Source organism: Saccopteryx leptura, chromosome 2 (genome assembly GCF_036850995.1).
Source record: "Saccopteryx leptura isolate mSacLep1 chromosome 2, mSacLep1_pri_phased_curated, whole genome shotgun sequence".
Classification (NCBI taxonomy): Eukaryota; Metazoa; Chordata; class Mammalia; order Chiroptera; family Emballonuridae; genus Saccopteryx; species Saccopteryx leptura.
The window spans coordinates 217005985-217021155 of record NC_089504.1 but is presented as its reverse complement, the minus strand read 5'-3'; the positions used below and the strand labels follow the sequence as shown (position 1 = coordinate 217021155).

Sequence of the window (15171 nt, the reverse complement as noted above, 5' to 3'; positions counted from 1 at the left end):
CGCTTAACTTCCCATCTTTTCTTGGAGACAAGGGAAAGATGAGAGCCAGCGTGAACTGTTGTGTCTGTGAAGGTGCAACCACAAAGCAGCACATGTAGAGGACACGGGCACTCTGCTGATCAGGGCAACTGTCCATGGCTGGCTTGCTGGTCCTGGGGTGTAGGATGCACACTGAGCCCTGCTGGGTGTGGTCACTTAGAAACGGTACTGGTGGCTCCTCGTGGTGCTCAGCAGAGCACATCCTTGCCTCAGGGCTGCCTCCTGTTTACAGGCCCCAAATCACTAATTGCACAGTTTACGAATTGTGTGCTGGACGTGTCTGCCTAGACATCCTGATCGGCACACACGGAGTTTCTCACCTGAGCTCAGAGGCTGTGCAGTGCGGCGGCTGGGGGTGCACACTGGCCAGACCTGAATCCCAGCTCCACCACCTGCTCTTGTGGCTGTGGGCAAATTACTATACAGCTTTCAAAGTGGGGGAAATAGTAGTTCTTACCTTACAGGATTGTTGTGGGGAGCAATGAGTTAATACATGCAGGATGCTCAGCACGGTGCTGGCATGTGGCTCATGCCCTGTGTCTATCACACTGTTGTTCTCCTGGGTTCTTCTTGATCCTATTCTTAAACTGACCTAGGTAGATGGTGTTAGGTATGTAATGGGGCATGTGGTTGGTGGGTTAAATACTGGTATTATGTCAGTTCAGCCAGGTTGGAAATAAAAATCAGCCCAATAGGGTCTAAGACCTTTATAGCCCAAGAGGCTTTTGTTCAGAGACAGATCTTTAGAGAGTCAAGACTCTCAGGGATTCTGAAAATGTTAAGCCTCTTCCCTGAAGCCCTCCAGAGTGTGGCATCATCAGGACCTGGACCCCCACCCCAGCCCAGTGTCCTTGTAGGTGGTTGGCGCCCTGCCAGGCAGTGTCCTCTGTTGGAGTGGATGGTTTTCCTATATTGTAGCTGCATATTTGCATAGTGCTACAGGTAGGGACAGTAACAGATATGGAAGCCCGAGGCATGCGGTGCACAGCAGAACATGAGCCTTGTTAACGAGAAGTGCAGTGTAAGCCTTGGGCTTCTTGGCATGGGCAGCAACCAGGCTGCTAGCCATATTCCGTCTTGTGGAATAATATTTATATGCTAAAGACTAATCTCTCTGAACACCATAAAAAGTATATATAGTATAAAAAGACCCAAAGGCTAGAGTATGTTTTTCCTAGTCACTAGAAAACAGTATTTCAGTGTCCTTCTCCACAACACCATGTGCCATGGAGATGCACACCTGAAACCTGTATGTTCCTATGAACCCGTGTCACCTTTCTAAATTCAATTTCTAAATTAAAAAAATAGTTCCTAGCAACTGGGAGTGATTTTATCCCTTCAGAAACACAGAGCAATATCTGAGAATATTTTTGGTTGTCCAACTGGAGAAAGGGTAGGATGCAACTGGCATCCAGTGGGCAGAGCCCAGGGGCGCTGCCCACAGGCTCCAGCACAAGGACAGCCCCTCACCACAAAGTATTACCTGGTACAAGACATCAAGAATACTGAGGTTAAGAAACCTGGTTTAAGTAAAGTTGTTTTATTGTTGCTTATTTATTGGCAAAGATCATTTTTTATGCAGCTCGCTTGTAAGGGTTATTATGAAATTCTGTTTAATGTGAAATCCACAGCCGACTCATGACGGCAGCAAGGGTATGTACGCACTGCTCCCTTGCATGGCCTTCTAGTGACATCATGGCACATGGATCATGGAGTATAGCAGATAAAATTAGATAGGTGAGCACCTTCATTTGGCCAGGTCATCCTGGCAGGTGTCAGCAGGTGTGGTGTGGCCTTTACTGCCTGTGTGAGTCCAATATAATGTGCAATGGTGTTTATTCCATTGGGCCTTTGCTTTTAAAACTTTTAAGCAGAGATAAAATTTGAGCCCAATATAGTTCATGCAGGTGACAACTCCAGGGCCAAGAGACTTACTCATGGTCACAGGTGACCCCTTTTTAGGACGTTTATGTATGGTTTGACAGTTAAAATTTTAACTGGGTGTTACTTATATATATAAAAGCAGGATTAACTAGCAAGACAAGTTCTTGTTTTTTTTTAACTGGCAGACATCATATGTGTGAGCCATGGTATTTGAGGTTTATGATTTGACAGTGACTTTTACTAGAAATAAAAAGTCTTAAAAGATGTTGCCAATTGCCAGTTTTTGGTTAATAAATGCTCCATTGGGAAATTGCTGTGATTAACTCTTCCTGGAAATTGCAGGGCTCTGGAGTTCTAAAAGCTCAGAGAATAGCATGAAAACATCTGGAAAGAAATCGCAGCATCATTTACATTATGGGTATGTCTGTTTTCTCATATTTGTCCTTTTTCTTTCTTATCCACAGTGGCATCATTGGGGAGCGCCTGCCAATTAGGTATTACCTAACTTGCGGCATGCTGGCCAGTGGTGCCTTCACTGCGCTGTTTGGGTTAGGGTATTTCTACAATATCCACAGTTTTGGATTCTATGTGGTAACTCAGGTAAGGTCTGGGTCCAGGGCTCACCACACGTGGGGTCTCCATGATGATCTGAACAAAGTATTTATGTCACGGGTCCCTGCCTCGGCCAAGAGGGAAGATGGTCGATGACAGAAGGTGGGGGTAGGGTGGCTGCCCTGTGTCCTGTCTGACATCAGGGTCAGCGCTGACATGTAAAGTCTCTTCTGCCTTCTCTGAGATTCCAGCCATTGTGCAGTTTTCCTTATCTTTCTGGAGCTGCCTCTTTAGTCCTATTCGTTCATCCCCCAGCAGGGGATGGCAGCTTGAGCCCCTCGGTCTTCACCTGGATGAGTTCTAGATTCTCGGTCATGTAACACACTGGACCAGTCAGGCTAGGGGGATGCGAAGTGTAGCGAGGGCAGGAGGCAGGGAGGACTTGGGTGTCATTAGCAATGGGGCAGGTTGTATGGAGGTGGTCATGGAAGGAGAGAGCTTAGGGTACTCACAGCAAGTGAGGGCTGACACAGACCTTGTGGCTTTGCCTCTCCAGCTGGGTCCCACCATTCCTGAAACACTTGGCTATTCCCCCTCCCGACATTCCCATGGATAAATATTTACTAGAAATGGAAAATGACTTAAAATAATGAACTCAACTTCTGAGGCTCTCCAGATAGCATAAGAGGGTGTGGGATGTAATTTGCTTTTAAAAATTTTGCCATAGGCCTTGAAAAAAATTTGACTGTTTTAATTATAAAAGTGATTTACGCTTTATAGTAATATATAAAATTAGAAGGAAGGAAAAAAGAAACAATTTCCCAGAGTTCCAGCATGTTCCTAGGGGGAAGACCAAGCCTGAGCAGCCGTAAGGCTGGACCCTGGGGTGACCTCTGGATGGTCCCCCACAGAGCTGGGCTGTCACTGTGGTGGTTGTAGGATGTACTAGGCTGTACCTAGTTTCATGTTGTCTTGTGAAGTTGCCCCTCACACTCCTGAGACTAAAGCAAACCCATTCGCCAGTACACTTGCTAAATCCTCTTTTGAAATGTAAGCTCAGGGTACTCTTGAAAATGGGGGAAATGCAGGTTTTAGGTCGTTAAGCTCAATTCAAAGGATTATGATCAATAGTATATGAGAAGTGAAAGTGTGCAGTTCACAAGCCTTGTTTATGGTACAAAAACAGTTCTATAAAAAGAACAATTCTTCTCTCTTTCTATAAAGTTTTAAATTAGACAGAGATTGAAGACTTTGGCCCCAAGATGTTGATAGTAGTTCGTCTTCTACCCAGAGATTTCTTTTTCTTCCTTTTCTCTACTTATTCTAAAATTTTCTCACTAAGGTTGTATTGCATTTGTAATTATGTATATAGAGAGTTTAAAATACATCTCTGGCTGTTGGGGCTCACGTCAAATAGTGCTTGGCCCCCTTCTTTTCGTGTGAGTCAGCTGTGCTCCCAAAGAACAGGGAAGAGGGAGCTGTCCTGGGCCCCGTGGAACACAGCCCTCCCTTCTGCCCTCTGTCACAGGTCATCAACGGGCTGGTGCAGACCACCGGCTGGCCCAGCGTTGTTACCTGCCTCAGCAACTGGTTTGGCAAAGGAAGGTGAGACTTTGTAATGTACACGACTGTCTGACCACTGCACTGTACACCCACAACTAAAACAAAATAATATTGAGTGTCAACAGTCATCAAAAAATAAAAATTTTTTGGGCGTGCCGGGTGGATCCCGGTCGGGCGCATGCGGGAGTCTGTCTGACTGTCTCTCCCTGTTTCCAGCTTCAGAAAAATGCAAAAAAATAAATAAATAAATAAATAAAAATTTTTAAGAAGGAAGGTGAAAAAGGCCACCAGCTTTATTTTTTAGTTTTTCTTTAGATTTATTGTAGGACCAAAAAAAAACAACACTTGAACTAGTCTTATTCTTTAAAATAGGATGATTAAAACTTCTGAGACTTGGCCCTGGCTGGTTGGCTCAGTGGTAGAGCGTCGGCCTCGCATGCAAGGGGTCCCGGGTTCGATTCCCAACCAGGGCACACAGGAGAAGCACCCATCTGCTTCTCCACCCCTCCCCCTCTCCTTCCTCTCTGTCTCTCTCTTCCCCTCCCGCAGCGAGGCTCCATTGGAGCAAAGATGGCCCGGGCGCTGGGGATGGCTCTGTGGCCTCTGCCTCAGGTGCTAGAGTGGCTCTGGTCGCAACAGAGCGACGCCCCGGAGGGACAGAGCATCGCCCCCTGGTGGGCAGAGCGTCGCCCCCTGGTGGGCGTGCCGGGTGGATCCCGGTCGGGCGCATGCGGGAGTCTGTCTGACTGTCTCTCCCCGTTTCCAGCTTCGGAAAAATACAAAAAAAAAACAAAAACAAAAAAAAAACTTCTGAGACTTGAGGTTCTGAAACTCCTATGGCCTTTGTCCCAGGATATGCCCTCCCTGCTGTGGGCGGGGTCACATCTGTCCTGAGCAGCTAACCAGCATCTCTGCTCTTCCTGGCCTCCTGGGAACCCAGGAGAAATGCCATGGGCAGGGCCCCGCCCTAGGCCTTTTGATGCAGAAACTACATTAAAAATAAGATTCAAAGGCATGTGGAAGTGTGACAAGGTCTGACTAGTCAGTCACCTAGCACCCAGCAGAGGTGCACTCAGCCTCTGGTAATATGACTACAGTCCAGGTGCTGTTGTAATGTCTGTGACACACATCCTTGGGCCAGGGCCTAGCCAGAGCCAGGGGTAAGAAGTGTTGGGAGATACTGAAGGAAGACAGGGAAAGTGAAACAGGAGCCAGCTCAATGAGCCTCATTTGCATACTCCATTCACCTGATGGGTCCCTCAGTGGAAAGTTGTGTCAATGGAATATTTCATCAAATGATTGGATTTAGTGTGCAGAAGCACACATTTAAATTTAGGGCCTTCCAAGAATTTCAGGAAAAGGCCCCATTCCTCTTTTGAATCATAAATGCAGAAGCTCTGAAAGAGTGGTATAGTCACACACACATATCTCCATGGTTAAATGAAGCCCCGCTCCCTCATCTTGCAGAAGTGCCTGCAGGACCCGACATAGCAGACGCACTTACGCTTCTCGACATCCTCCTTGTCTCTTCTGTTGCAGGCGAGGTTTGATTATGGGGGTCTGGAATTCCCACACCTCAGTGGGCAACATTTTGGGATCCCTGATTGCTGGCTACTGGGTGTCCACGTGTTGGGGCCTGTCCTTCATCGTGCCTGGGGCCATCGTGGCAGCCATGGGGATTGTGTGCTTTCTCTTTCTCATCGAACGTAAGTGCCCGCGGACTGGAAGATGAGCCCTGGGAGGGCTTCGGGGGCAGGTTGCTTAGTCTTGGGCAGATGTGTGCTTACCCCCAGCTTTCTTCTTAAGATGCAGACTCCCTCATTACCTGTTTCTCTCCGGGTCACGTTGGATTTTCTGCTGTTTCCCGATTTCTGGAGTCACCGATGTTGAAATACCCTCTACCCCACCCTCCCACCCACAGCCTCAGGCATGCGTGGTTGTCCTTGTGTCCGGGAGTCCCATGACTTCCTCAGACCTGCCACATTGCTCACCTCCTGGGGCATATTGCCTGGCCCCTGAGGCGCACCTGCTCACCCCAGGCTTATTCCCACCAACTGAAAAGAACCTTGCCAGCTTGTTTGCTTTCTGATAAGACAGATCTTAGACAATGTTATAAAACCGTGGCACAACTTATGACCATACATCTTAATTAGGTGAGGAGTGTTCCACTCTAGACCCAACAGCAAACTTTTTCATTGAATTTCAAGTTAATGTTTAAAAAAGAGACCCAGCAGGACAAGGAGTCTCAGTGACACTGACAACAGAGAAGCTGGTGCTGCTTTAGCTGCTCTGGGTCTGGAGTTCCAATCACACAAGCAGTTATTGCAGCTTGAGTGTTAGCAGGGTTCTGGGAAAGGTCATTTGTGTCACCTGCTTTCATCCCAGCTGGCTCCCCAGCACCCAGAGCTCTGTCACCAGGGCTCTCCAGGGTGTTCTTTACACATTAGTCACCCGGAGAACAATGTACTTCCTCTTTGCTAGCACAGGCGCCCCTGGGTACAGTGTGTTTTTTCTGCCCAAGGTCTACAGTCCACAGTGGCTTTTAATTCTCTTCCACAACTTATAAGAGGCTGGTCTAGGGGAAGGAAGAAATGCAAAGAGAAGTGGAGTATGTGGCTGTAGGCATGAGCTTGCTTGCTGGCCTGGCCCGGGATCTTAGTGCCAATCCCTGATCAGCTCAGTCATCCTGGCCAGGTCTTACCCCTGCTCAGGGCAAGATTTCCAAGAATAAGGAAGCTGTGGTTTGGTCTTTTGTAATAAAAATGAGAGCCTCCTTCCCATTGAGCCACTGTTCCTGTGGCTTGGCAAGGAGTAGGGTTGGGGAGGGAGGAACCGTGCCCAGAGTCTGGACAGAGGGCTCTCTTGGATTAGTGATATTGAGCATCCTTTTATATGTCTATTGGCCATCTGTATGTCCTCTTTGGAGAAGTGTCTATTTAGGTCCTTTGCCTGTTTTAATTAGATTGTTGTTTGTGGGGGTTTTTGTTTGGTTTGGTTTGGTTTTTTAGTGTTGAGTTGTATAAGTTCTTTATCAATGTTGGATATTAACCCCTTATCAGATGTATCATTGACAAATATGTTCTCCCATTCAGTGGGTTGTCTTTTCATTTTGTAAATGGTTTCCTTTGCTTTTTAGTTTGATATAGTCCTATTTCTTTATTTTTTTCTTCGATTTCCCCTACCCTAAGAGATATATCAGAAAATATATTGCTATGAGAAATGTCTGAGATTTTACTGCCTGTATTTTCTTCTAAGATTTTTATGGTTTTGAGTCTAATATTTAAGTCTTTAATCCATTTTGAGTTTATTGTATATGGTGTAAGAAGGTGGTCTAGTTTCATTTTTTGCACGCATCTGTCCAATTTTCCCAACATTTATTGAATAGACTATCTTTACTCTATTGTATCTTCTTACCTCCTTTGTCAAATACTAATTGACCATAATGGCATGGGTCTATTTCTGGGCTCTATTCTGTTCCACTGTCTATATGCTTGATTTTATGCCAAGACCATGCTGTTTTGATTACTATGGCCTTGTTATATATAGTTTAATATCAGGTAACATGATTCCTTCTTTCTCAAGACTGCTGTTGCCATCAGGGTCTTTTGTGAGTTTGTATAAATTTTGGGAATATTTGTTCTAGTTCTGTGAAATACACTATTGGTATCTTGATAGGAATTGCATTGAATCTATAGATAGCTTTGGGTAATATAGACATTTTAATAATTAATTCTTCCTATTCATGAGTACAATATATGCGTCTACCTGTTTGTATCTTCTTCAATTTTGTTTCTTCAGTGTCTTACAATTTTTCTGCGTACAGATCATTTACATACTTGGTTAAATTTATTCCTAGGTATTATATTTTTTATGCAATTATAAATGGGATTGTTTTTTAGTTTCCCTTTCTAATAGTTCACTATTGGTGTATACAAGTGCAGCTGACTTCTGGATATTTATTTTGTATCCTTCTACTTTACTGAATTCATTTATCAGTTCTAATACTTGTTTGGTGGAATCTTAAGGGTTCTTTATATACAGATGTTGGCAAAAATAAATTTACAGTTGTATGTGAAACACAGAGTTTATTCTTATATTATTATTTATTAATTATTATATTATTTACCATATAAACAACTGTAAACTTACTTTTGCCCACCCCTTTACAATATTATATCACCTGTGAATAATGACAATTTTATTTCTTCCTTTCCAATTTGGATGCCTTTTATTTCTTCTTGTCTGATTGCTGTGTCTTGTACTTCCAGTACTGTGTTAAATAAGAGTAGTGATAGCAGATATCCTGCCTTGTTCCCAATCCTAGGAAAATACTTGTAGTTACACCATTGAGTATGATGTTGGCTGTGAGTTTGTCATATACAGCCTTTATGACATTGAGCTATGTTCCCTCTATTCCCACTTTGCTGAGAGTTTTTATCATATATAGGTGCTGGATTTTATCAAATGTTTTTTCTGCATCTATAGATATGATCATGTGATTTTTATCCTTCATTTTGTTTATGTGGTGTAACACATTTATTGATTTGCAGATGTCAATTTATCTGATCTAGTGTGTCACTTAAAACCACTGTTTCCTTGTTGATTTTCTGTCTGTAAGATCTATCCATTGATATCAATGGAGTGTTAAAATCCCCTACTATGACTGTTTTACTGTCAATCTCTCTTTTTGTGTCCATTAAGATTTGCTTTATATATACTGCTCACAAAAATTAGGGGATATTTCAAAATGAATATGAAGCGATAAAAAAAGCATTTTATTTTTTTATTAAACAAGAACATCAGAAAAGCAAACTACAAGTCAAAGAAAGTTGTTTGATTATGTAAATGACATGCAAAACCTTTTATTTCATTTGTGAAAATGCACTGTACGAAAGGCTGAAAGTACTGGAGTATCTGCACGTTTCCTGATCCCCTAATTTTTGTGAGCAGTGTATTTAGGTGCTCCTATATTTGATACATAAATGTTTACAGGGGTTATAGCCTCTTGTTAGATTGTTCCTTTTATTCTGTAGTCTCTTCTGTGTCTATTACTATATAGCCTTTGTTTTAAGTCTATTTTGTCCAATATAAGTATTGCTACCCCAGATTTTTTTTTTATTTCCATTTGCATGAAATATCTTTTTCTATTCCTTTACTTTCAGTCTGTGTGTGTCTTTTGTTTCAAGGAGGGTTTCTTATAGACAGCATATAAACTGCTCACAAAAATTAGGGAATATTTCAAAATGAATATGAAGCTATGAAATATCCCCTAATATTTGTGAGCAGTATATATGGATCTTCTTTTCTTATCCACTCAGCTACCCTATGTCGATTGATTGGAACATTTATGCCATTTACATTTAAAGTGACTAATATTTATTGTCATTTTATTATTTTAACTATATTCCTGTTTTTCTTTCTTTTTCTTTTTTTTTTTTATAATAATTTTATTTTTTTAATGGGGTGACATCAATAAATCAGGATACATATATTCAAAGATAACAAGTCCAGGTTATCTTGTCGTTCAATTATGTTGCATACCCATCACCCAAAGTCAGATTGTCCTCTGTCACCTTCTATCTAGTTTTCTTTGTGCCCCTCCCCCTCCCCCTTTCCCTCTCCCATTCCCCCCTCCCCCCCGTAACCACCACACTCTTATCAATGTCGCTTAGTTTCACTTTTATGTCCCACCTACGTATGGAATAATGCAGTTCCTGGTTTTTTCTGATTTACTTATTTCGCTTCGTATCATGTTATCAAGATCCCACCATTTTGCTGTAAATATTCCGATGTCATCATTTCTTATGGCTGAGTAGTATTCCATACTGTATATGTGCCACATCTTCTTTATCCAGTCATCTATTGATGGGCTTTTTGGTTGTTTCCATGTCCTGGTCACTGTGAACAAGGCTGCAATAAACATGGGGCTGCATGTGTCTTTACGTATCAATGTTTCTGAGTTTTTGGGTATATACCCAGTAGAGGGATTGCTGGGTCATAAGGTAGTTCCATTTTCAGTTTTTTGAGGAACCACCATACTTTCTTCCATAATGGTTGTACTACTTTACATTCCCACCAACAGTGGATGAGGGTTCCTTTTTCTCCACAGCCTCTCCAACATTTGCTATTACCTGTCTTGTTAATAATAGCTAATCTAACAGGTGTGAGGTGGTATCTCATTGCAGTTTTGATCTGCATTTCTCTAATAGCTAAAGAAGATGAGCATCTTTTCATATATCTGTTGGCCATTTGGATTTCTTCCTGGGAGAAGTGTCTGTTCATATCCTCTTCCCATTTTTTTATTGGATTGTTTGTTTGTTGTTGAGTTTTATGAGTTCTTTGTATATTTTGGATATTAGGCCCTTATCTGAGCTGTTGTTTGAAAATATCATTTCCCATTTAGTTGGCTTTCTGTTTATTTTGTTATCAGTTTCTCTTGCTGAGCAAAAACTTCTTAGTCTGATGTAGTCCCATTCATTAATTTTTGCCTTCACTTCTCTTGCCTGTGGAGTCCAATTCATAAAATGCTCTTTAAAACCCAGGTCCATGAGTTGAGTACCTATGTCTTCTTCTATGTACTTAATTGTTTCAGGTCTTATGTTTAGATCTTTGATCCATTTTGAGTTAATTTTTGTACAGGGGGAGAGACTGTAGTCCAGTTTCATTCTTTTGCATGTGGCTTTCCAGTTTTCCCAGCACCATTTATTGAAGAGGCTTTCTTTTCTCCATTGTGTGTTGTTGGGCCCTTTATCAAAAATTATTTGACTATATATATGTGGTTTTATTTCTGGACTCTCTATTCTGTTCCATTGGTCTGAGTGTCTATTTTTCTGCCAATACCATGCTGTTTTGATTGTCATGGCCCTATAGTATAGTTTGAAGTCAGGTATTGTAATGCCCCCAGCTTCATTCTTTTTCTTTAGGATTGCTTTGGCTATTTGGGGTTTTTTATATTTCCATATAAATCTGATGATTTTTTGCTCTATTTCTTTAAAAAATGTCATTGGAAGTTTGATGGAAATTGCATTAAATTTGTATATTGCTTTGGGTAATATAGCCATCTTGATTATATTTATTCTTCCTAGCCAAGAACAAGGTATATTCTTCCATCTCATTATATCTTTTTCGATTTCCCTTAACAATGGTTTATAGTTTTCATTATATAAGTCCTTTACATTCTTTGTTATGTTTATTCCTAAGTATTTTATTTTTTTTGTTGCAATCGTGAAGGGGATTATTCTTTTGAGTTCCTTCTCAGTTGTTTCATTGTTGGCATATAGAAAGGCTATTGACTTCTGTATGTTAATTTTGTATCCTGCGACCTTACTGTATTGGCTTATTGTTTCTAGTAGTCTTTTTGTGGATTCTTTGGGGTTTTCGATGTATAGGATCATATCATCTGCAAAAAGTGATACCTTTACTTCTTCTTTTCCGATATGGATGCCTTTTATTTCTTTGTCTTGTCTGATTGCTCTGGCTAGAACCTCTAGTACCACATTAAATAAGAGTGGAGAGAGTGGACAACCCTGTCGTGTTCCTGATTTAAGGGGGAAAGCCTTCAGTTTAGTGCCATTTAATATGATGTTAGCTGATGGTTTATCATATATGGCCTTTATCATGTTGAGATATTTTCCTTCTATACCCATTTTGTTGAGAGTCTTAAACATAAAATTGTGTTGTATTTTATCGAAAGCCTTTTCTGCGTCTATTGATAAGATCATGTGGTTTTTGTTCTTTGTTTTGTTGATATGGTGTATTACGTTAACCGTTTTACGTATGTTGAACCATCCTTGAGATTCTGGGATGAATCCCACTTGATCATGATGTATTATTTTTTTAATATGTTGTTGTATTCGATTTTCTAGTATTTTGTTTAGTATTTTAGCATCTGTATTCATTAGAGATATTGGTCTGTAGTTTTCTTTTTTTGTGCCATCCTTGCCTGGTTTTGGTATGAGGGTTATGTTGGCCTCATAAAATGTGTTTGGAAGTATTGTTTCTTCTTCAATTTTTTGGAAGACTTTGAGTAGAATAGGAACTAAGTCTTCTTTGAATGTTTGATAAAATTCGCTGGTATAGCCGTCAGGGCCTGGACTTTTATTTTTGGGGAGGTTTTCAATGTTTTTTTCTATTTCTTCTCTACTGATAGGTCTGTTTAGGCTTTCTGCTTCTTCTTGACTCAGTCTAGGAAGGTTGTATTGTTCTAGGAATTTATCCATTTCTTCTAGGTTGTTGAATTTAGTGGCATAAAGTTTTTCATAGTATTCTACAATAATTCTTTGTATATCTACGGTGTCCGTGGTGATTTCTCCTCTTTCATTTTGGATTTTGTTTATATGAGTTCTTTCTCTTTTTTCCTTGGTAAGTCTTGCCAAGGGTTTGTCAAATTTGTTGATCTTTTCAAAGAACCAGCTCCTTGTTCTATTAATTTTTTCTATAGTTTTTCTGTTCTCTAATTCATTTATTTCTGCTCTGATTTTTATTATCTCCTTTCTTCGGCTGGTTTTGGGTTGTCTTTGTTCTTCTTTTTCTAGTTCCTTAAGGTGGGAAGTTAAGTGGTTCATTTGGGCTCTCTCTTGTTTGTTCATATATGCCTGAAGTGATATGAACTTCTCTCTTATCACTGCTTTTGCTGCATCCCATAGATTCTGATATGTCGTATTGTCATTTTCATTAGTCTGTATATATCTTTTGATCTCTGCACTTATTTCTTCTTTGACCCATTCATTTTTTAAAAGTATGTTGTTTAGTTTCCACATTTTTGTGGGATTTTTTTCCTCTTTTTTGCAGTTGAATTCTAGTTTCAAGGCTTTATGATCAGAAAATATACTTGGTACAACTTCAATTTTTCTGAATTTGCTGATGTTGTTTTTGTGGCCCAACATATGATCAATTCTTGAGAAAGATCCATGTACACTGGAGAAAAATGTATACTCAATCACTTTGGGATGAAATGTCCTGTAGATGTCTATCATATCCAGGTGCTCTAGTGTTTTGTTTAAGGCCACTATGTCTTTGTTGATTCTCTGTTTGGATGACCGATCTAGAGCCGTCAGCAGTGTATTGAGGTCTCCAAGTATGATTGTATTTTTGTCAGTTTTTGTTTTAAGATCAATAAGTAGCTGTCTTATATATTTTGGTGCTCCTTGGTTTGGTGCATATATATTAAGAATTGTTATGTCTTCTTGATTCAGTGTCCCCTTAGCCATTATGAAATGGCCATTTTTGTCTCTGAGTACTTTTCCTGTCTTGTAGTCAGCATTATCCAATATGAGTATTGCTACACCTGCTTTTTTTTGGATGTTATTTGCTTGGAGTATTGTTTTCCAGCCTTTCACTTTGAATTTGTTTTTATCCTTGTTACTTAGATGAGTTTCCTGTAGGCAGCATACAGTTGGATTTTCTTTTTTAATCCATTCTGCTACTCTGTGCCTTTTTATTGGTGAGTTTAATCCATTTACATTTAGTGTAATTATTGATACTTGTGAGTTCCCTATTGCCATTTTATATCTTGCTTTCTGTTAGTTTTGTGTCTTGTTTGATCCTTCTCTTTCGTTTTTCTATCTTTTGTTTTTATTTGGTTGTATTCCATATATCTTTCCTCTGTTGCTATCTTTTTTATCTCATGTGCTTCTGTGGTGGTTTTTTCAATGGTGGTTACCTTTGAGTAATGAAAAGGGTCCCTACCCTGTTCATTGTAGCGCACTATTTTGTGAGTACTTTTGCACTTCATCGTTCTTTGCTACTGTTAATCTCCATCTTCTCCCCCTCTTTCTTTTTGTTGTTGTCACAGTTTAAATTTGGTTTTATTGTGTTCTTCTTGGAGCTTTTACTTGTGGCTCTATTTTTTTTTGTTCTTTGTATCTGATTGGAGAACCCCCTTTAGTAATTCTTGGAGTGGGGGTTTTCTGATGATAAATTCCCTCATCTTTTCTGTATCTGTGAATGTTTTTATTTCTCCTTCATATTTGAAGGATAGCTTTGATGGGTATAGTATTCATGGCTGAAAGTTCCTCTCTTTCAGGACTTTAAATATTGGGGTCCACTCTCTTCTAGCTTGTAGAGTTTCTGTTGAGAAATCTGATGATAATCTAATGGGCCTTCCTTTATATGTTGTATTCTTCTTTTCCCTGGCTGCCTTGAGAATTTTTTCTTTGCTGTTGGTTTGTGTCAATTTCATTATGATATGCCTTGGAGTAGGTTTGTTGGGGTTAAGAAAACTCGGAGTTCTGTTTGCTTCTTGAAGTTGAGGCTTTAGTTCTTTCCACAGGCTTGGGAAGTTCTCATCTATTATTTGTTTGAGTATGTTCTCCATTCCATTCTCTCTCTCTTCTCCCTCTGATATACCTATTATTCTTATGTTATTCTTTTTGATGGAGTCAGATAATTCTTGTAGGGCTACCTCATTTTTTTTAATTTTTGAGTCTCTTTCTTCTTCTCTCTGCTGTGCCTCAAGTTGCTTGTCTTCTATTTCACTAATCCTCTCTTCTATCTGACCTGTTCTATTAGCTAAGCTTGTTACTTCGTTTTTCAGCTCGTGAATTGAGTTTTTCATCTCTGTTTGATTTGTTTTTATAGTTTCAATTTCCTTGGACATATATTCTTTGTGTTCATTGAGTTGTTTTCTGAGCTCCCTAAATTGTCTTTCTGTGTTTTCTTGTATATCTCGGAGGATTTTTAGGATTTCTATCTTGAATTCTCTGTCATTTAGCTCCAAGATTTCCAATATATTAAATTTTTTCTCCATAGATTTTTCCTCATCTAGCTATGTTACCTCTCTTTTTTTTGTATCCATGATATTCGATTTTCTCTTCCTTAATGGCATCTGAGGGTGGTTTTGTTGATAGTATTAATGAGATTTAATAAAGAATAAAAAGTTAAAAAAAATAAAAAATCGAAAAGAGTTGTTTTTTTAAAAAAAATTAATAATGAAATAAAGAAAAATAAAATAAAATAAAAATTTTAAAATAAGGAAATTATTCCCCCCCTCCTTTTTTCCTCTCCTCTCCTCTCCCCTCTTTCTTGAGAAAATCTTGTGGTGAACTGTGAATTATAACAAACAATGCCGGTGATGGAGGGCCTGAATTGAGGAAAAGTAATAAAGGGGCAAAAAAAAGAAAAAAAAAAAAGAAA

At 39.9% G+C, this 15171-nt stretch overlaps 1 protein-coding gene across 7 annotated transcripts in view; it reads left to right on the top strand.

The window, feature by feature from the left end:
• The window catches only part of SLC37A1 (solute carrier family 37 member 1), a 64094-nt gene that overhangs the window by 18460 nt on the left and 30463 nt on the right, over positions 1–15171 (top strand). For all 7 annotated transcript variants that reach the window (XM_066370115.1, XM_066370113.1, XM_066370112.1 and 4 more), the window contains 3 exons: positions 2388–2523; positions 4004–4080; positions 5578–5744. In XM_066370115.1, the coding sequence (XP_066226212.1) occupies positions 2388–2523; positions 4004–4080; positions 5578–5744 (380 nt within the window). The remainder of the gene's footprint in view (positions 1–2387; positions 2524–4003; positions 4081–5577; positions 5745–15171) is intronic.